Below are 23,381 nucleotides of genomic sequence, written 5' to 3'. Positions count from 1 at the left end.
CCATGGAAACCCAGTAGACAAGTTAAAGTGGCACAATGTCCAGACTATTCTTAATTTTAGACAAAACAATTTAACTGGTTATTTGATCATTTCAGATATGTTTATACTTTTTTTTCATTATTTTATTTTTGTTGTTTATACTTTTTTAAAAAACCGTCATTAAACTAAATGCATCTGTGATTGGAGGATATCACAAAACAAAGAAGAACGAAATGGAAAAATATTAGGTCTCTACTAGTCTTGCCGACTTTAATTTTGTGTTTTTGCAGCTCATGAATTTATTACAAACAACCAAACTTCTAGTCAACAGATCAAGCGAAGGAATGCGATGTAACACTTCAGGATCTCCTCTGATTTAATGAGAATTATGGGAGAAATGACAAAAAAAAAAAAATTGTCACTTGGAAATTCTCAAATATGTGTTTGGACTTACACTCAAAACTTTGCTTCCTTTGTGACTTATCTTTCTTTCCTACAGATTTCCACTTAATAGCTCTTTTCAGTGAACCTTCAGTACATCAGGGGATGAATATTATAGGCTGATAGTTCTCTGGTTTCTTTCATTTTCATTACATTATGTTATGGGGAGGGAGATATTACTTTAATGTTATATCTCACTATGAAAGTTGACATGCCTGTTTTTTGCTTTTGTGTTCTGTTTATTATTAAAGACCTATGTTTTCTTCTATTATTGTTACCAGTATTCATTTATTAAGAAATAACTGAGATTTCCTTTTCATTTTTATTTGCTCCACATCAATATAAACTTCCTCATTGACCTTAATGCTGATGTATTAATAATCTATGCCAACCATATGCATGAAACTGGAAATAATTTTAGGTCAGAGATTTGAAGGGTGGGATTTTATAAAGGCCTGGCTCTTGATACATATGATGAAATAATTTCATCCAAATTAATTGTTTGCAATTCTGTGCCTCTTTTCTATAGGAGAGAATGTTTAAATTTCATCAAGTGAAACATATTTTTGAAAAACTGGATAAAATGAGATGCTTGCGAAAACGTTCTACAGTGTCATTCTTGGGGGTTCTTGTAATTTTTCTTCTATTTATGAACTTGTACATGGAAGATAGCTATGTTCTGGTAAGTTTTGGAGGTTGGTATTTTTGTTTATTTGTTTTTTTGTTTGTTTGTTTAAAATAAGGCCTAAGTCAAACTAGACTTAGTTCATTAGTAATCAAACTTCAATTCCAGGCTATTAGAATAGCCTTAGTTTGAGCAAATTTATAACATATATATTATCTATCAACTTACTTTTTGTATTAATTATATATTACTAACTTCACAATTATTTTTATGTACGTAGCAATGATTTCTTTAATGTTACATATATTGTGGTTCAAATATGTATATTTAATTACAAATAAATTAGCTATTATCATAGGGATGAATTATTCTTATGTAAAATGATTTCAATATTTGAGCTTTAATTTGAAATATATAGAACAAACAAAATTTGCTTAATGGTATTACACCTTTCTCTACTTTTTTGTATCATTAATATTTACAAAATCTTATTGTATGACTAATGATATTAATTATGCTATTTTGCTAAGAAGTAGTATTTTATTACTGTACATGACACCTCATTTGGATTTTGAATAGCCCTATAAGGCCAGCATGTTATATATTTATGTTCACTAAAAAGTAATATGGAACCTCAAAAAGAAAAGATATTGATGTTAAAATATATAGAATATAGAAGTTTATAAAAGGTAAAATTAGTAGATAATGCATGAATTAATTTTAGGCGAATTATGGAAACATTAAAAAAGTCTTATTCTGATTCATTGTAAGAACTTTATTGTTTCAATTATTTATTGTTGTTGTAATTATTGCACATCATATTATGTGAGATAATAATAACATGGACATTATTATTGACTTTTTCTTATTTTTTAAAATGTTTTTTCTATATTGATTTTAGAGAGAGAAAGAGGAAGGGAGAGGAGAGAGAGAAACATCGATGAGGGAGAATATCTTCCTGCATGCCCCCCACTGGGGATTTGGCCTACAACCTGGTCCTGTGTCCTGACTGGGAATCGAACCAGCGACCTATTGGTTCATGGCTTGATGCTCAGCCACTGAGCCACACCGACCAGGCACTTACTCACTTTTTCTATCTGAGCTGAGCTTAAGATATCTGGAAAAATCCTAATCTTTATGTTATTATTCCTATTCACATATTTCAGAAAATTAAAACCATGGACATACAGAGGACTGAAAAGTACTTTCCATTATTATTTTAGCAAGACATAATCTGAAAAGAACCACAAAAAGCATTTACCAATAAAATGGTTTATTTCATTTATTAAACACGGTTTATTAACTACCTGCTGTTTTCCAGATACTATTCTATATCCTATGAGGCAACGGTATGACCTTCAGATCTTCTCAGAAGGTCATCTGTAAAGCGCTTTGCTTCCTATGGTATTTTTCTTTAATGGTGAAATTCTGCCGGATTCCTGTCTTGACTCTGCCTAGGCCTTTTACCTTCCAGTACAGGTCCTGATCTCGTGGACCCTTCATTCTACCATTCAATCATTTCGCAATGGCTGAAATCAACACAGACTAATACAATTTGATTAGGCATGATTTAGGTAAACAGAGCACTGGAGAAACTTACTACTGATAATAATTTTGGATTTTTTAAATACGCGATTATTAGGTTTATGAGAAGTAAGGACAATAGAGAAAGGTTTATGCAATCCACCGAATTTTTTTGATAAAATGAAAGATCATACATTAACTAGATGAATGATTTAATTCTACAATAAAAATGTATTTCTTGCATCTGTGTCTATTGGTAGAAGGAGATCACATCTTGTAAATCAAACACGTTATTGGCAGGATGCTTGTAGTCGATTTACTGCATTGATGAGACACTTTCAAGTGCAATTTTAATGTTTCACTTTAAACAGACAAAGAATCATTGTGTACTACAAACATCTTTATATCTTCTTGTAATAAAACCTCTTTAAATTAATTATAAGTGTACAAAAAGTAATATGCTACATATCCATAAGAAGATCACATACTATAGGCCTATTTTATAAATTTTTATGTTTGTATATAAACATAGGTCCTAGCCACCTAATGTAAAAGGTATGATTTATTGAAGTGTCTCTTACCAAACAGCACTTTCTCAATGAAATTGTCTCTGGCTATATCAAGCATATATCAGTATGATCAAATTTGTAAATTAGCCCAGATATCGAGAAGAAATTACTTTTTATCTTTAAATCCTAAAATTATTTTTAACCATATTAACATCAAAAAAGTAAGTTAAAATTATTTTTAAGTATAAGAACCCCCATTATTAAAAATTCTATGAAACTATATTTATTAGTTTAATATTTCACTATTTACTAGATGATATTTTCTACCTAATTTGCATTTTGAGCTAAATTTTATCTCACTGCTTAATATGTATAAATATTTGAAACATTCTTTAAATCATTAATGTAAAATTATGTTAAAATTCTTCTAAAATGTTTAATATCCATGGAATAGTGGTCCCCAACTAGAACATAATGCAGTTGCTTTTTAACAGTTCTCCCTTTTGATACTTTTATCTGTGTTTATTTCATTTTGATACAATTATCTGACTTGAGCCTGGCCGGTGTGGCTCAGTGGTTGAACACTGAACCATGCACCAAGAGGTCGCTGGTTCGATTCCCAGTTAAGGCACATGCCTAGGTTGTGGGCCAAATCCCCAGTGGGGGTCATGTAGGAGGCATCCAATTGATGTTCCCTCTCATGGATGTTTCTATCTCTCTCTCCCTCTCCCTCTAAAATCAGTAAAGAAAAAAAAAAACAACTATTATCTGACTTGATTTTTTTTTTTCTTGACTCCAAAATGCCACAATACATGCAATTTTCTAAGCTTAGACGCTAATCAGTCTTTTTTTTTTCCCTGTCTTTCTTATTTCAGGGAAAATAATAGTTATAATTCAGAGAATTCAGATAGACAATTAGAAGTAGTAAGGTCTCTGGAGTTATTTGGCAAAATATATTCTGCTCTTTTTGCTAGAAAATGCATTGGTGGCATGAAATCCTGGGCATATAACATTTTCATGTTTTGCTTACATATTAGGGACATATGCACCTTTCAGTGGGAATGGAAGCTGAACTCAGTTTAAGAGACAAATAGTATTATAAGGCAAACTAAGTAGAAGAGACACTCCATGCCCAATCAACCTAGCTTCTGGGCTGTGAGAATCTTGAAAGTAGCCACTAGGGTATAAATTTAGCCTGTAGCTAGTCCATTGAATTTTACTCCCATCCAGATAATGATTGTCATAAAGCTTTGTCTTATTACTGAGAAATACACTCTAGCGTAGTAGTTACTGAAAGAAGGTATCCAGGGGGGAGTCTGGTTGTTCAGATATATACCTCTGGAAAGGAGCAACAAGGCTGACTCAGGTGAAAGATGCATTATCTATTGATGCTGTAAAGCTTATTCTTAAGAATTTAATAGATATTTTACATACATTTTATTTTCTATTCTGTTATGTCCTTCAATCAGAAAGAATGTATTCTATCTTATCACAGACAAATCTGAATTTTTACATATTGAAGATAGAATTCTTAAAGTGATTATCAATATCCTGCACTTCCTTTAGAATGTGACATCACATAAGAACAGAATAGTAAAATAAATTTAGTATTGTGACTACTGTAATTTTTATAACTATATCTACTAGACCGTATTGATTATGGACACCATTACATTACCATTAAAGTAGTTGATGCTAAACTGAGTCCCAGTTACTTTTTGACAATCCTAAATTTGTTCACTTTAAAACTTTAATGATGTTTTATAGGTTTTCAGAAAGACAAAGATGAAAATATTTAAATGTAAAAAATTTTAAATAATCAGGTGCAATGTATATTTAATTAGTGTATTTATAAGAAATATAGCATCCAAGGTTTAATCTCATATAATTTGTAAATCTGTAATTTACAGATGGCAAATACATTATATTAATATTTTTAAAACAATAAAGTATTTTTCTTTGTCCAAATTATCAAGCAATATAAAATACAGAAATACAGTGTTAAAAACCAAATATAGGTTCATAAACAGAACTGAATATACAGAAAAGATCATCAGAATGAATCTTGATTTAGCAAGAACAAGGTTGAAATTTCTTCCCTGTTGTGGTCTACATTTCCCAATTTAATTTTAAACAAATACTAGTCTGGCCATAGAATTACAAGTTTGTGGAGTTACCTTTTCCATTGACATTTGAATTTGATACAAAATAGTAAATATTCCAATTTAGGTAAAATTTGTATTTTAATTGTTACTAATCTTTTAAAAGAAAGGTTTCAAATCAAAGTGTTATTGACCACAGCCAAATAATATGAGAAGCAAATGTATTTAATACATCCACTTTCTTGTTAACTGGTTGCTCATGCCTGACCTGCAATTTCACGTTCAATAGTTGAATTAGAGCTACAAACACCACTCAGTGCAGTTGATTTCTTGCCAAAAAGTTTTGTTCTAATTAGGTTGCCCCCAAACATATTCTATATGTAATAAATCATATATAAAATAAAAGCAAGTTGTCATTTTGCTAATAATGTATAATCAATAGAGTCTTGATCAAATGGCAATTAGATAATTGAAATATACAATTGAACTTAAAGAGAGACAAAAGGAAGATATTAATGGTTAACAGGATATATTTTAATGAAATATGAATATATTTTCTTGAATATAAACCTTCCCAGAGACTGAATGACATAAGTCCATTACCAAATAGATAAAAGGGATCTTAAATATAAAAAAAAATCAGACTTTTCACCTCCAATAGAATACCACACACACACGCGCACGCGCACAACAAACAGACATATTATGGAAAAGACTAATGCAAGAGCTGAAGACATTTCCTTGACTTTGTACAATGTGTTCTAATTGAGGTGTCTCAAAGATATTTGAATCAAACACTGCCATGTCACAACATTCTCAACAGCCTTCAATTGTAGTGGCTGAATAAGTTACTGACTAAAATCTCTTGATTTAAAAATTATGCAAAATCTAACTATCATATCTAGTACTGCATCTTCCTTATTACACCTAAAATGTCCCAATCAGAAATAATGTGTGATCTTTTATGAGGTCGTGCTTGAAGAAAAGTAAATACCTGGGTAGGACTCAAACATGGGGAATTTAGTGGCAATTGGTTTTACACAAAACTGTAGACTAGATTAATGTCAAATTTTAAGGACCTAAAATTGTAAAAAATTTAAATTTTAACATGAAGGCAGTGAGAGTTTTCATGCAGATATTTTAAATGAAGATAATGCCATTTTAAATGTATGCTCTAGAAAAGCAGATGAACCCATAGTACCAAGAGCAGAAGAGAGTAGAGAGAGGCTGGAGCAGAGGCTCTGGGTAGGAATCCAGGTGAGAAATAATGACCTACAGTAGTGCCAGATATTAAAATGTATATGATATACATATTATATATGAGGAGAAACTTATTTAATCCATGACCATCAATTATTCATTTATTTTTTCTGCCTCTTCCTTGGCATTCAGGAAGGAGACAAACAACTTATAAGGGAAACATCCACACATCAGCTGAATTCAGGACGCTATATGCATAGTTTCAAAGATTTATCTAATTTCTCAGGAACCATCAACATCAGCTATCGCTACTTAGCTTCCACTCTTTTGCAAAGGAAGCGTAAGTATCCTTATACTTTTAAGTCAAGAGTATGTAAAATATTTTGTTTAAAAATGATGATTATTTGCTTCATTTGTACAGCAATAAAAGTTTACAGGGTTTACTAATACAATACATTTGGGGAGAATAGTTCAATGTTTCCTCACAGATAACAATTACTCACTAATCCAATTCTATTAATAAAATAAAAATTTAAATGCCTTACTGTGATATGAACTTTTTGACAATTTGCTGTAGGACCATGTAGAGAGACTAGAAAAATTATTTTATTTTAATTATTGTTTTTTATTTACACACTTTAATTTTTATTGTTATCATTTAGTTTTTATTGAACTTATTGGAGTGACATTGGTTCACAAAACCATAGAGGTTTCAGTTGTGCAACTCAACAGAACATCATCTGCACACTGCATCATGTGCCCATAGCCCCAAGCAGTCTGCATTTTAAATTTTAAAAGCTACCTTTTAAAAATAACTATTCTCATATTGATACATTTTCAAACTGTAATGGTTTGGCTTTTGTAACTTGCCACCAGTTTTGAATTAGTGAAAGTTGTTGTATCTGTTTCCTAAGGTACTATAACAAATGATCACAAACTAGATAGTTTAAAACAAGAATGTATTCTTTCACAATTCTGGAAAGCCTGAAGTCTGATATCCAGAAGTCTGAAGTCAAGGGGCTGGTGGTGCCACACTCTAGGGGAGTTCTAGGAGAATCCTTCTTTGCCTTTTCCAGCTCTGATCACTCTTGGTGTTTTTTTGCATAATCACAATCCCTGCCTTTATCTTCACATGGCCTTCTTCCCTTTCTCTCTCTGTGTCTCTCTATATCCTCTCCTCCTCTTATAAGGACACTAGTCATTGAATTTAGGGACCATTTCAAATCCAATTCAAGTTCATTGCAAGATCCTTAACTGATTACATCTGCAAAGACTCTATTTCCAAATAAGGCCACATTCTGAGGTTTCAGGTAGGCATGAATTTTTGGAGGAAACTATTCAACCTGCTACAGGCTATGTGAATCCATGAAGTAACATTCTACATTTCATTGATTTCGAGACACCATGGACTACAGAAAGTATCATGGTCTAATTGCTCAACCACTAAGAAAATGTGTATATCAGTTTTAACTATAAGAAGACATCAATTGTGATATGCAACCTGATTTTAAACAATTTCTGTATGAAAAATACAAATTTTAGAATCAAAACAGTGATATTGTGAACTTCTTAATAGATTGTGTGGAGACCACAACAATTTTGCTTCCCATTAAGAAGTGTTTATGCAAGTGAATTTGTGATCACCAGGTTGAGGAAATTGTAACTTAACTTAAGTTTCTTTAGGTCATTTGTTCATACCATCCTTTCAAATATCGACTGCTCTTAAGCTTCCATCTAATTTCAAAAGATGCCATTAATTTTTTTTTTAATTTACATTTGTTACACCACCTGTGTTCAAATATTACTCATTTGCCTTTTTCCGTGCTAAGTTTACTAGTGTGTATTGGCACACATGCCAACTGTTTATACTGAAGAGGCAATATACAAAACAGATATAAGGGCAGAACAGTTTGAATGTTGCCATCACGCCATTTACTAGGTGTTACACTTTGCAAAGTTACCTCGATTTTCTTTCCTCAGCTATAAAGCACGAATGATACGCACAAAGCTGTCCCCAAACTGTTATCAATATGAAGATGCGTATTACTAGTAAAACGCATAGACTTCTGCCTTTTACATAGAAAGTGCTCTTTAAATATTGCCATTATTGAGCATGAATGAAAGCTGGTGGCTTTAGTTTAATGGTAAAGGTAATATATCAAGTTTTCAGTAGAAGTCAGGGTTGTAAATCAGGTATGTAAACAAAAGAGGTAAATCTCCACCACTCTGACAGACTAATAAAAAAAGATTTTTCTTGGAAGGGCTTTCTTCATATTGCACAAATGACATTAGGTAGGTATTAAAATAGTGATCTTGGTGAATAGATCATCCTGCTTTCCAAATGGCAGTTCTGAAGTTTAATTTAGATTTCAGTCGTGGTGAAAGTGTGAACTTTAAAAAGTAAAAATACTCCATTGTGTATATGTACCACAGCTTTTTTATCCATTCACCTACTGATGGACATTTGGGCTGTTTCCAGATCTTAGCTATTGTAAACAGTACTGATATGAACATGGGGGTACATATATTTTTTCTGATTGGTGTTTCAGGCTTCTTAGGGTATATTCCTAGAAGTGGAATCACTGGGTCAAATGGCAGTTCAATTTTTAATTTTTTGAGGTAACACCATTGTGTTTTCCATAGTGGCTGCACTAGTCTGCATGCAGCTGTAAGAAAGAAAAATCTCTTATCCTTTGAGATGACATGGAGGGACCTGGAAAGTATTATCCTAAGCGAAACAAGCCAAGCAGAGAAAGACAAGTATCACATAAACTCACTTATTTGTGGAATATAATGAACATAACAGTCTGAAGAACAGGGTATTCCCAGAGATGTGGAAGTAGGGTACAGATTGACAATCCCTAGAAGAGGGGGTGGTGCGGGAGAGATAAACCATAGAACTTATATGCATGTATGCATGAACAATGGACATAGACAACAAAGCTGGGGACGGGGCAGGGAGGGAGGGGGATGAGGGTGTTAATGGGGATAAAAGGAGAAACATCTGTAACAAAAAACAAATGTGAAAATATTTCAATAGAGAGACAGCTAACACTTCTCAGAGGCAAACTGCCACTTCGCCAGATTTTATTTTATGTCTTTGAAATATTCAATTATCAATTTTAGATTTAGTATCTTTTTCGAAATTGTTTGCCTTCTAATGAACATAATAAATTTCAAAATAAGGTTTTGAAGTCCAATTATAAATTCTTTTGATATAAGATAATGACCATGAAAAAATATATAATAACCATGATCAAAGAAAAATGAAAACATAACATGTGTGCTATGAAAAATTTAAAGATAATTGAAAGAATGAGTTACTCTTAATTTTCTTTGTCATAATGTGTGATTACTTTGTTCTCCTCCTCCTGTTGTAGTTTTTTAAAAAATAGTGTGGGCCTGGCAGTTGAGTGTCAGTCCATGCACCAAGAGGTCACTGGTTCAATTCCCAGTCAAGGCACATGCCCAGGTTGTGGGCCCAGTCCCCAGTGGGGAGCATGCAGGAGGTGGCCAATCGATGTTCTCACTCATTAATGTTTCTGTCTCTCTCTCCCTTTCCCTTCCTCTTTCTCTCTAAAATCAATAAAGAAAAAAAAAATAGTGTGGATATTATCTAAATATTTATCTTCTCTAATGGGGATATATGAGAACATTAACCTGCAGAACACTTTAAACCATGTTTTTTATTTCATAAAATTTTGAGAGCAATAGGACTCATATGTCATTGTTCTTAATATGCAATTTTTCCCATAGGAAATATCAATTATGTATAAAATACTATAGCTTTTATGTATTTAGCATAATATTTTAATTACAAAATGTTCTATACATAATCATTTACTACATTTACTTAATAGAGTAGCAGTCCTAAGGGGGAAATAGCCTTTTGTTTCTTTTTCTGTGTTATTCAAAACGTATTTTACATTTAATTTGACATCTTTCTGAATTCTTTTGCTCAGGGTTCCTTACAATTGGACTTTCATCAGTGAAACGAAAAAAAGGAAATTATTTACTTGAGACGATTAAATCCATTTTTGAGCAATCCAGCTACGAAGAGCTGAAGGAAATCTCAGTGGTGGTTCATCTAGCAGACTTCAATTCATCCTGGTGTGAGACCATGGTCCAGGATATTACTCAGAAATTTGCCCACCATATTATTGCAGGGAGATTAATAGTCATACATGCTCCAGAGGAATATTACCCAATCCTGGATGGCCTTAAAAGAAATTACAACGATCCAGAAGATAGAGTCAGATTTCGTTCCAAGCAAAATGTAGATTACGCTTTTCTGCTTAATTTTTGTGCCAATACTTCAGACTATTACATAATGCTTGAAGATGATGTTCGATGTTCAAAAAATTTCTTAACGGCCATCAAGAAAGTCATTACATCTCTAGAAGGAACTTACTGGGTAACTCTTGAGTTTTCTAAGCTTGGCTACATTGGAAAACTTTATCATTCACATGATCTCCCACGGTTGGCACATTTTTTATTAATGTTTTATCAAGAAATGCCTTGTGATTGGCTGTTGACTCATTTCCAAGGTCTGCTGGCTCAGAAAAATGTGATCCGCTTTAAACCGTCTCTCTTTCAGCACATGGGTTATTATTCATCCTTTAAAGGGACAGAGAATAAGCTGAAGGATGATGATTTTGAAGAGGAGTCATTTGACATCCCTGATAACCCTCCTGCAAGTCTATATACCAACATGAATGTTTTTGAAAATTATGATGCAAGCAAGGCTTATAGTAGTGTTGATGAGTACTTTTGGGGAAAATCACCTTCAAAAGGAGACACCTTTGTGATTGTATTTGCAAATCCAATTGTAATTAAAAAAATTAAAGTGAGTACTGGAACAGAAGATCGGCAAAATGACATTTTACATCATGGAGCCCTAGATGTTGGGAAAAATGTTATACTTTTCGAACAAAGTAGACAATGTGATACCCACATAAGACTAGGGGAATTCAAAAATGGAAACTTTGAAATATCAGATGTGAATCAAAAAATTCCATTTGATATAAAGTGTATAAGGATTTACGTTACCAAAACACAAAAAGAATGGCTGATTATTAGGAGTATTAGCATTTGGACTTCTTAGCCAATTAAATCAATATGTCCAGTTACTGAAACAGGTCTTCCTGTTTCCTTTTCTGTTACCTTCCTCTTTTCTACCTTTGTCCTGTAGACAGAAAGCAACAGATGGGATATTTTAAAAGAAAAGTGAATTATATTGGCAGATTTGATTTACACACTGTTGTCATAATGTTACTTTAATTTACATTTGTGTTTATTTCAACTTCTGAAGTTGAATATAAGTTCACAGTTAATGTGTTCATTTATATCTTTAATGGTATTGTGTTTGCTTCAAAATTTCAACTGAATGTTAAAAAGATGGCATGAAGGACTAAAAGAGAAAATTTAGTTTATTGGATGGTAAGTCTTGAAAAATAGTTGCCCGCTGTGTACACTTCCTCAAGGACTGGTCATTTATTATATCATCAGATAGCTTTTATTAAGCATCTGTGCGAATATGCAGTTAGTTAAAATGATAATCTGTCCTTTTTTCTTGTAAACTTAGGTTTCCACAGACGCCTGTACATCTACAATGAATACCTCCTCATAGAAATGATGTCTTTTCAACAGAATTTTTGTGTAGGTGGAACTATAGAAAGAAAAGCACCTATAAAATCTCTCTCTTGATTATTTATATGAAAGGAGACATTAGTCATTGTATAAGAACACTTAATTGAGCACCTATTATTAATAAATTGTCTGTGGGAAGCAGTCTTTTTCTAGCTTTCCTTTTGCAAAAAAAAAAGGAATAGTTATGTTCAGTATTTTCAGGTTACATTGGGCACCTGCATTTAATAGAATAAATTAGAGAAGGCCTATAGTTAGTTCATTCCTGTAAACATTTTCAGTATATACAGAAATTTTTTGAACTTGATTTTATATGTTTTGTATTAAAAGACATGTGATTGGAATCATTGTGATTTATCATATACTTTTTTGGAGTTTAAATGAACAGCTTATAAAGGAGAAAAGTGAGAAACATAGAAATCAGTTGTCTTTTCTATACTCAGAGTGAGTTCATAGCAAAGTCAGAGTGAGAGATGTTCTGACATCCAATGTCCTTTTACCTTGTGTAGAGATTGCTCCTAACACAATGTATGCTTTCTGTTCTCTAATATGAGTCTGAGACTATACATTATGCTACCTGGAAATAGTTGGTATAATTTTTCCATAGGTTCTATTACCATTATGTCGAGTAATACTAAAGTGTCCTCAGTGAGGCCCTTGTGGTATTTGTATCTATATGGTAAACACACTTGACTAGATAAGGGACTGGACAATTGTGACTACACCATTTGTTCATTAAAGCAATTCAGGACAACTTAGTGCATCCTAAAAACATTGTTTATTTTTAAAGAATATCCTGAGCTTGTCTCATCCTTTCTATTTTTGACAAGCAACAAAGATGAAGGGGTTTATGATAAAAAGAAATGAAGAGCACTTTGTATACGTTTATGGAGAGAATCAAATATATGTTAATATAGCTGCACGTGTGTGTGTGTGTGTGTGTGAAGATTAGAATTGTGATACTGAGAAGGAAAGAGAAATTATTCTTGTTCTTCTTTTTGTCCTGGAACAAAAATCCTTAGAACTCACTGGTATGTGATAGTCCAAGAAAAGATTGAGAATTCTTTTAGACATTCAATCAAAATTGATTAAATTAGAAACTTGGATAAACTATTGGAAAATATTTTTCTTTAATTGATACAATAGTTGTGGTTTTTTGCACCCAGTTGCTATAGTGTTAGAGAAAATATGAACCTATAAATATTAATATTTTGTAGCCCATCAAAGTCCTAAAGTCATGAAAAATGGGAACAATGCCACTGAACTATTTTCTGTACATTGATTTAGAGAATGTTTGCCACATACTTAAAGATATACTGTTTTCTTGGCTTTTTTAAAAAATATGTTTTTATTGATTTTTTTTTTTTTTTGAGAGAGAGGGAGAGGGGGATAGAAACATCAATGTAAGAGAGAAACATGTATTGGCTGCTTCCTGCACACCTCCTGCTGGCGATGGAGCCCACAACCCAACAGGTGCCCTGACCCGGAACCCAAACTGAACCTCTCAGTCCATGAGACGATACTGAATCCACTGAGCCACACCAGCCAGGCTGTTTTCGTGGCTCTTCTTACCCTCTTTTATTAGCTGGCTAGTTGTATAATATTCTACATACATCTCAGAAATTACAAAAAAAAAAAATGCTTTGTTCTGCACTTTCAATGTTAAAAGGCCTACAGCAAAGTCATGTAATATCAAGACGTAGGCAGACTCCATGAAGTGAGTAGTAAATTTTTATGTATTCTTCTGGGAGTGATTCCAAAGACCAGCCATTGACCTCTAGAAAATGCTACAAATAAAGACTGTTGAGGGTAACAATGAAATTGGATGTTTGCTAGATAACTATAAATGCAAATGCATTCCGAAGAGGTCACATTTAATCTTAAATTTGATCCTTTCATTACTGAAATCAGGTTTGAATCATCTGGTCAATCACTCAAGAATGTCTTTGTGTTTTCTTCATAGGTTGACTGTTGGTCAGCTAACAAAAACACTTTGACAAAGAAAACTTCTCCATTAAGGATCAGGGGTGCAAATAACCTTTCTCTTTCAAAAAGAAAATCTGAGCCAATATTTTTTACATGATTTAATGTTGTATTTCCTATGTTTAAACATTCTGAATGAGGCTCCACTAATTATGTCTCAGGTATAGAGCAAAAAGACAGTTATTAGGTTTAATTATATTAAATATGTTTTTAAGGAAGCATTATTCAATCTCTTTGAAGTAAGTTTAAAAAAAATACATTATTTTCTTTGCTATAAATATCCATTGAAAATAATTGGAATGTAACATGGATAGTTATTTAATTGCTATGAAAATAAGATGCTCAGAGGATCTAAGCACAAAATATGTTATAAACTTTAAGAATGTCTCAGTTTGTATACTTTAACTAAAAGGCTCGCTTACACTTAAAATTCTTCTCATTAAGGAAGTAATTTCAGCATTTATGGCCATCAAAGAAAAGCATCTTACAAAAGCACAATAAAAATTTGGAAATATATATGTTTGGAAAATACACATTTTATCAGAAAGAACAGGTGTGGATATAAAAAGTGTTAATGAAAGAATTTTTGCATTCTCATTGAAAATCTATAAACTTTTGTAATATATAAAATAGATATAAACATATAACTTGGAAGTCAATGTGTCATTCTGAACCATTTCTCTCATACAGCCAAACTAGGACATTTCATTTCTTACTGAGCCAGTATATTTTTATTTACTTTTTAATCCTCACCAGGGGATATGTTTGTTTGTTTTGTAATTGATTTTTAGGTGGAGAGAGAGAGACAGAAACAATGATGAGTTGCTTCCTCTATATGCCCTGACCAGGAATCAAACCCGCCACTTTTTGGTATATGGGACAATGCTCCAATCAACTGAGATACTTGGTCAGGGAGGGCTGTGCCAGTATACTTTGGGAATATATATATAAAGCTATCATAGAAAAAGATGTGCTGTAAAATGATGGTATATAAGGAAAAACAACATGTCACTCAACATTTGCCAGTTTGTCAACATGTGTTTTATTTTTTTAATTCACCTGAGGATATTTTTATTTTTATCTTCAGATAGAGTGGGGGGGGGGAGGGAAAGAGAAAGAGAGAGAGAAGCATCAATGTGAAAGAGACACATAGACTGGTTGCTTCCCACGGGACCCTGACCAGGGCCGGGGCCGAACTGCAACAGAGGTACATGCCCTTGACCACAGTCAAACCCGAGACTCATTGGTCTGTGGGGCCAACGCTCTAACCACTGAGCCAAACCGGCCAGGGCTCAACATGTGTTTTAGATTATGGCACCCCAGATTAACATTGAAAACACTCTCAACAATTGAAAACAATCTAATTATCTTATTTTTTGCTTGTCTATATATCCATTAATGCAGTCTAAAATTACATTTATTTTAATAACAATATTACTGACTAATAAAGCCTACAACCAAATTTTATGATACTAATCACATGGTCTTTAGGATACATGTGACCATGTTTACATGTTAGTTATATGTTTGATTTTTAAAGGTTTCTTTTAATACTTGTTATGAATTTCAACAGAATTTCATCTTGTTTTCTCTGACCTATCATCCACACATTCCAGCTCCTGATTCTCGTTCACTGTTTTACCATAGTTTCCCTGCTTCATGTTACCACAAATTTGATATTTATACCTTTTTTAACGTATGTTTTTATTGATTTTTTGAGAAAGAGAGGAAGGCAGAAAGAGAGAGACATTTATTGGCTGCCTCCTGCCCGCCCCCTACTGGGGATTGAGCCGGCAATCCAGGCATGTGCCCTGACTGGGAATCAAACCAGGACCTCTCAGTCCATGGGAGAAGGCTCAATCCACTGAGCCACACTAACCGGTCTGGCCAGGCAACATTGTATACCTTTTGTCTTCATAAGAGGTACAGCGGAAGGATCGGAAGGATCCGGCAGACCTAAGTTTGAAACTCAGTTCTGCAATTACTAGCCTCCACATGTGAAGACAGTTATTTAGCAACTTTGAAATTCAGTTCCCTCATCTGTGAAACTGGAATAATTTTACCTGCGTAGGTTGTTAGAACTAGAAATGAGATAATGTTAGGCAGTCAATACCATGTTATGAGTATGTAAAAAGATATTGCTCTTCAAAACACTACCAGAGGCCTCTTTCCTGATCAATAAAAATCATAAACTTTGCTACCCATTAGAAATGTCATCCAGCCAACTTATTTTTATATTTTCTTCAAAAGAATGTTGTGTACAATTATGTAATTTACTTCCTAAACTAAAATGTATTCCTCTCATTTTATTACTCTAGAAATGTTTTTCAAAAAGTAACATTTGTTACTAATGTTCCCATTGTAAATATTAATGATTTTTAAAAAGAAATATAAATACATTTACTTTTTAAAAAATAAAGAAAAAATAGGCTTTTTGTGATTTCTAAAATTCTTTCTCAGAATCTATATTAAGCTCACAGAGCAGACTTTTTTTTTTTTTTTCTTTTGTGGAAAATGACTTTCTGTTCTCTGCTATCTTTTCCATTACTGACAAAATTATCAATGCATTAGCTCATAAATTACCTGGACCATGATGTTTAAATTTGAAAACAAGCAGTTTATCCCCTTGTCTACCTTGAGTTTCAATGTTTAGATTTCTACTGCTTTGAATTTCTTCTTTGTTCATTTTGGGATTCTTTTTTTTTTTATTCTCTCTCGAGGACAATTTTGCATTCATCTTCAGATAGCGTGGGAGGAGAGAGGGAGGAAGAGAGAGAGAGAAACATCGATGTGAGAGAGACACATCGACTGGTTGCCAGCCACAGGACCCCAACCGGGGCCGGGGACAAACTATAACCGAGGTATATTCCCTTAGCCGGAACCGAATCTAGGTCTCTCTGGTCTGCGGGCCAATACAGTCACTACTGAGCCAAACCAGCCAGGGCTGGGATTATTTTTGTTAGGAAGAAAAAAAAAAATGTAATTTGAGTAATTCAAACTCTTTTTTGTTTACTCAATAATTTTCATTTACCTGAAAAAGAGGAAACTTTTTTATATGCTCCAAAATCATTGCATCATTACATATATGTGTGTACTTATCTACATATAGATTTCTCTGTCTCTTTGTGCGTGGGTGTATGCGTATTTATATATGAAAGAGAGAGGGAGAGAGTATCCTTAGCATTACTATTTTATCTTCCACACGTCAGTTTGTTCTTGGCTTTAGCTTTCCAGACATACTGTCTTTCTGGCTATGTCTCCCTCTCACCTGGCTTTTGGTTATGTGTCCTTGCTCAAATCCGTGACATCCTCTGAAAATCATATCTCATTAGATATATTTTGTGTGAGAAGGTCTTTAAATCCGTTAAAAGCTTATATGTTTATTAGAGGATCCTATCTCTCTGAATAGAGGATTTCCCCTTTTAGAATTTCAGGTTTATATTTATTTTGTTTAAATCCTTAACATTTGATGTTGCAAGGCACTCTGACTACAAAGACTCTTTGACTACAAAGACATTAAGATAACAAAGTCACACTTCCCCCAAATTCTAGTTTCTTCAGTTCCATCATTCTGCTTATGTTTACCCTGATTTAAATCCAGAGGAGAATTCACTTCATTTGTCCCAAAATCTTCTGAGATGTTTTAATGTTCTATTTTGAATATTGAAATTAAAATGTAGATTTGAGGTCATTTTGAAAATAATTAAATCTGAACATTTATTCTGAAAGACGTACATATTTGAGATCAAAGCAGTTGTTCTATTTAAAATATTTCTTTAGCTTCTGACTTTATCTAAATATTCTCTTCAAAGATTTACCCAAGTGCTAAACTCATTGGAAGAAAAAATATGTAAATTTTATATGCTCATAGAAAATGCAATCACATGAAGAATATAGCATGCTTAAATTTCATTTCTCATAAAAGGAAAAACAATACCCTAAGTAACCATCTCTTTAAAATAGATGAATCAGATACAATGAGATTCTCAATAATTTTGTCTTAGATTAATATTTCTATTAAATTTAATATGAAGGATATTGTCACCTTATTTAATGGTTAAGGGTAAACAATGACAGTAAATAAACAAAATTCAGAAACTCAGTCTATACTTTCAATATATTATATGTTACTATAGCTTAAATCACAATAGCCAACATAATCTAAAATCCTTCTACCTAGCTGTTGATAAATACAATTTTATACAATGTATAAAAGTAATCAAAATCAATGTATAAGTAAAACAATGGAGGCTATTAGCACTCATAATTAAAACCTAAGTATTACAAAAATATTTAAAGTATTTAATCTGCAATCATGTGCTGGAAGAGACATAGGATATTTTTCTCTTTTATCTCCTCACTCATTTCACCCTTGGTCACCAAAGAAATAAAGTGCCTGCAGTTCTTCACAGAAATATATAACAATCCTATTTTTAATGTCCAACATTTTAAACTCTATTAACAAGCCAGCCATTTAAAAAAACTATTTAATTATAATTTATCTCAGGCCGTTTTCTTATTAAATAATCTATTATTTTCTCTGTGATATGTCCCAACTATTTGAAAAAAGCTTTGGACATGTTACATGTATCTGTTTCCCCATGACTACCTCACCATTGTCTCACTGTTTGACATCTTATTTTCCAATCATTACAGTTCCCTCCTACTTTTAAATATATGTATATTCTTTCACACTTAAACACTGTTAGTCTACATTGTTTACTGTATCAGTGAGTGAGAGTACATTTCCAAATGCTTAAAATAACTGTTTTCATTTCTTTACCACTGTCTGTCTTTTAAAGTAATCTGGTTTTGACCCTAGGTTACATCTAAAATCAAACATTGAGTGTCAGTGCTCATTATAGGACACGCGAGAGGGGAATAATAGTGGGCAGAAGTTATTCACTGCTAAATGAACTTAAATACTTAAACTACAACTTACACTTTAACAATTTGTATTTTGAAAGGTATAGAGGGCTTCCAGGGGTGGGGAACCTTTTTGCTGCCAAGGACTATTTAGATATATATGACATCATTCCCAGGCCATATAAAACTATCAACTTAAAAATCAGCCAGTGCCCTGGCCAGTTTGGCCCAGAGGTTAGAGCGTCAGCCCGCAGACCAGCGAGTCACGGGTTCAGTTCCCACTAGGGGCACATGCCTTGGTTGCGGTTTGTCCCTGCCCCTGGTTGGGGTTGTGTGGGTGGCAACCAGTCGATGTGTCTCTCTCACATCGATGTTTCTCATTCTCCCACTCTCCCTCCCACTATGTCTGAAGATAAAAGCAAAGGTGTCCTTGGGTGAGGATAAAAAAAAAATCAGCCTGGCTAATTTGGTGAGGCATGTGATGTTAGCTGGTCTCGATTTTGAGGACTTATATGACACACAGACCAGATGTTACCCACCTCTGGACCTTTTCCTCTTTTTGTATCACATTGGGTCTATTCTTTAATTATAACTACTTATCTCAAAGTAATTATATTGTTAGTAAAGGGACAAATATAAGAAGAATAAGTTCCTAGAAAGTCATGTTCTTGATATATAAATTGGCCTAAGACAGTTATTTTAAAGAGAGCAAACTTATCTCTGTTAATAGAATAAACAATGTTTTCTCCCTAAGTAGATTATATATATATATATATATATATATATATATATCCCCTTAACTTTGTAGAAAATTCAAATAAAGGAGTGTTCCCATTTGAAGTAAATATTTAAATTAAAAAATGTTTAAATCCTCTTAATACAATTTTAACTTTTATTTGCAACGCATCTGAAGCCCTAAATTGTATGTAACTAGGCACAACATTTTTATTTATTGTGTGTGGTATCTTTATCCACCATAATTTGGTCATCAATCATAACCTCATTAATATTCTTAAAAATCACTTTGAACAACCAATTACTTTGAAAAGGCATTTGGAAATGTTTTTACTAATAGTCAAGAACATTTCTAAACCTTAAATGTGCATTTGAAGTATTTGTAATTCAATAGTTGGAGATATGTTTAGTTATATCCATAAACAAAAGTGTTTCCACACTTTAACTTTCTGCTGATTTACTGCAACCATTCTTAAAGTCGGAGTAGGCAAGAAACAGACACTTAAATATTCCTTATTACATAAATTGCTATTACATGAACAATGATAACAACCTATTGCTAATGTAACTATGATTGTTGATGAGGTACTCCTTTCAAATATTGGCATTGGAGAGCATGCTGAACATCCAGGGAGAGCAGCGATCACAAGAGGAGAAATGTACATATGTGAGCTGGAAGAATTCAGAAGGAATAGCTTACTTCACGATTTGCCCAATGCAAGTTGTCATCTTTCCTCCCAGCATTACAAATTAATATGGCTCAATTTTTGGGTTTATGGTACTCCTCAGAATTTTATTCTAGTCAAAATTTCCTTTTTGCTAGTGTCAAAAGACAATTTAGGTGAGGTTCTAGTGGCTTTTGCATACTTGACCAAATGGATTAATCTTAGTCTTAAAGAAATCAGAATTTCAGATTAGACCCAAAACTCTATTTTGTTATGCCATTTTACTAAATGGATAAACTGTTTCCTACCATAGGATGCTAGAACAAGATGTCTGAATTAATTTGGGAAATGATGAATCTGAGTCATGTGTTTTCTATAAAACCAATAAAAAATGTAAGTGTCCTTCTAGTTAAAGTAACCTCAACATATCATTAAAAAGTAAATATATATATATTTTTTAAATATTTTTCTGACAAATTAATCAATTAATCAATTAAGTTTAATGATGATAAAGCTACATGTTATCCATCAACATATCATGAAATAAGTAGGTGCTTAATAAGTAGTAATCTGCTACACTACTAAAAATAGCTATCATAAATATATTCATACAGTGACATTCTAATATTTAGTGTTTCATTTTATTAAAAGAAAGTGACATTTTAAAAATTACTTTGATAATACCTATTTTATTCTTACAAATATATTTAATTAATATTAATGTAAATGTTATAAACAATTTAATGTGTTATAAATGTATAATTTTTCACCATTTTTCTGATTTTCATCTGAATTTAAAAATTGTTGCAATGAAATTTACACATTGCCCTCACAGTATAAGATTTTGCAAGGTATCATTTTTTTCCCCTTTATTGACTTTAGAGAGAGAGGAAGTGAGAGGGAGAGAGAGATAGAAACATCGATGAGAGAGAACATTGATTGGCTGCCTCCTGCATGCCTCCCGCTGGGGTTCAGGCCCACAAGCTGGGCATGTGCCCTGCCTGGGAATCAAGCTGGCGTGGGTCGATGCTCCACCGGCCGGACGCAAGGAATAATTTTGCTTAACACAAACAACAATCCCCAAGCCACTGCTTTATTTTGTTTTAATTGCATAATTTATATGATTATTTTTACTTCTTAGTGACTCATGTTTTAGGGATCATGGAGATAGACGTTGCCTAGATACAAAAACTCTGTAAGTTAGCAAACCAGTTCTATACACTATGTCAACATTCTTGATTATTCAATGTATTGGTTTGACCATGTACAATATAATGTAGCCTGGCTGGTGGAGCTCGGTGGATTGAGCACTGTCCCATGGACTGAGAGGTTCTGGTTCCTGGTCAGGGTACATGCCTGCATCGATGTTTCTCTCTCTTCCTCTCTTAAAAAAAAAATTAAATTAAATTATTTTTTAAGTGTAAAATATTAATGTTTTATTTAAATTCCTTACAATTTCTCCACTTTATTTCAAAGCAAAATGATATCTAGATTATAAAAATACTGAGAATTTGGAGTAGTCTAAGCACACTAAATTTAATTAATTAAATGATGGATTTTTATAGTAGTATATTCAGGACAAATTTTTTTCAATTAATTAATTTATTTTTGTTACTGATGTTTCTCCTTTTCCGCCCACTGATTTCCCCCTTCCTCTCCCTCCCCATCCTGTCCCAGCTTTGTTGTCCATATCCATTGTTCATGCACACATGCATATAAATTCTATGGTTTATCTCTCCCCCACCATCCCCTGTTCTGGGAATTGTCAGTCTGTACCCCACCTCCACATCTCTGGGACTACTCCGTTTCTCAGATTGTTATGTTCATTATATTCCACAAATAAGTGAGATCATATGATACTTGTCTTTCTCTGTTTGACTTGTTTCGCTTAGGATAATACTTTCCAGGTCCCTCCATGTCATCTCAAAGGATAAAAGATCTTTCTTTCTTACAGCTGCATAGACTCCATTGTGTATATGTACCACAGCTTTTTTATCCATTCGTCTACTGATGGACACTTGGGCTGTTTCCAGATCTTAGCTATTGTAAATAGTGCTGCTACAAACATGGGGGTACATATATTCTTTCTGATTGGTGTTTCAGGCTTCTTAGGGTATACTCCTAGAAGTGGGATCACTGAGTGAAATGGAAGTTCAATTTTAAATTTTTTGAGGTAACACCATATTGTTTTCCATAGTGGCTGCACCAGTCTGCATTCCCACCAGCAGTGTATTAGAGTCCCCTTTTCTCCACACCCTCGCCAACACTTATTGTTTGATGATTTGTTGATGGCGGCCATTCTGACAGGTGTGAGGTGATACCTCATTGTTGTTTTAATTTGTATCTCTCTGATAATTAGTGATGTTGAGCATTTTTTCATATGCAAGACAAATTATTTATTCAAATGAGTGCACACAAAAAAAAGTCAGTTATGTCCAGGCAGACTTTAAAATAACAAGGACTATATGGTAATGTTACAGCTAGATTACTGACTAACAACTGACAGGCTAGAGTAGCCTAGGAGGATTTTTAAGTAATGTGTCTACACTAACAATCACTTTAATGGCTTTCACTGACTTGACCCAACAATTTAATTATGCTTCCAAGAAATACAAGAAACACTCTAATTTTGTCAAGTTCATTTTTTATAGAATTGATTATGTTAGTGAATCTGCCAGATGATTCAAAGCTTATCTTGATTTATTCCTTAATGAAATTGACTATCAATCTATTGAAGGGAAATAAAATACTATAAAAAGTCAGATGTTGGTCATTATGCGAGCAAAACCACTAGAGAAATTATTGAACTTTATCTCATTTAATTAGTTTGAGTGGCCTAAGAAAGACATTCAGTTCCATCTATTGACAATTTATGTTAAAAAATTAATAACATTTTCTTATAAATTAAGTAATTAAATGATAATGTTAATAATTCATATTTAATGGAGGATAAAAGAGGAGACTACAGAATGAGACTAAGTTATCTAGTTCCAAAGAAAAATTATCTGGGCTGCTAAGAAATGGAAACAAAACTAACAAATCTCAAATTTATAGATCTTTTAGTTACGATCAGCATCTAGAACAGCACAGCACTTACAAGTAAATA

General features: G+C 33.0%; 1 protein-coding gene across 1 annotated transcript; it reads left to right on the top strand.

Annotated features, from left to right (window-relative positions):
* Positions 1–941: 941 nt before the first annotated feature.
* On the top strand, positions 942–11,515 carry MGAT4C (MGAT4 family member C). The gene is made up of 3 exons (XM_036252826.1): positions 942–1,102; positions 6,573–6,720; positions 10,343–11,515. Exons 1-3 carry the CDS (start codon positions 956–958, stop codon positions 11,482–11,484), a joined length of 1,437 nt encoding a protein of 478 aa, XP_036108719.1. The 5' UTR covers positions 942–955; the 3' UTR covers positions 11,485–11,515.
* The last annotated feature ends 11,866 nt before the right edge of the window (positions 11,516–23,381 follow it).

The sequence above is a fragment of the Molossus molossus genome, unplaced genomic scaffold (assembly GCF_014108415.1).
Source record: "Molossus molossus isolate mMolMol1 unplaced genomic scaffold, mMolMol1.p scaffold_m16_p_10, whole genome shotgun sequence".
In the NCBI taxonomy this organism is placed as follows: Eukaryota; Metazoa; Chordata; class Mammalia; order Chiroptera; family Molossidae; genus Molossus; species Molossus molossus.
This window is presented reverse-complemented; position numbering and strand designations above follow the sequence as displayed.

Bases quoted from the DNA above. Each gene is read 5' to 3' on its own strand.
- MGAT4C (XM_036252826.1), top strand. From the start codon at position 956: ATGTTTAAATTTCATCAAGTGAAACATATTTTTGAAAAACTGGATAAA. The intron at 1,103-6,572 runs GTAAGTTTTGGA...CTTGGCATTCAG, and splicing joins TGGAAGATAGCTATGTTCTG to GAAGGAGACAAACAACTTAT. The intron at 6,721-10,342 runs GTAAGTATCCTT...TCTTTTGCTCAG, and splicing joins CACTCTTTTGCAAAGGAAGC to GGTTCCTTACAATTGGACTT.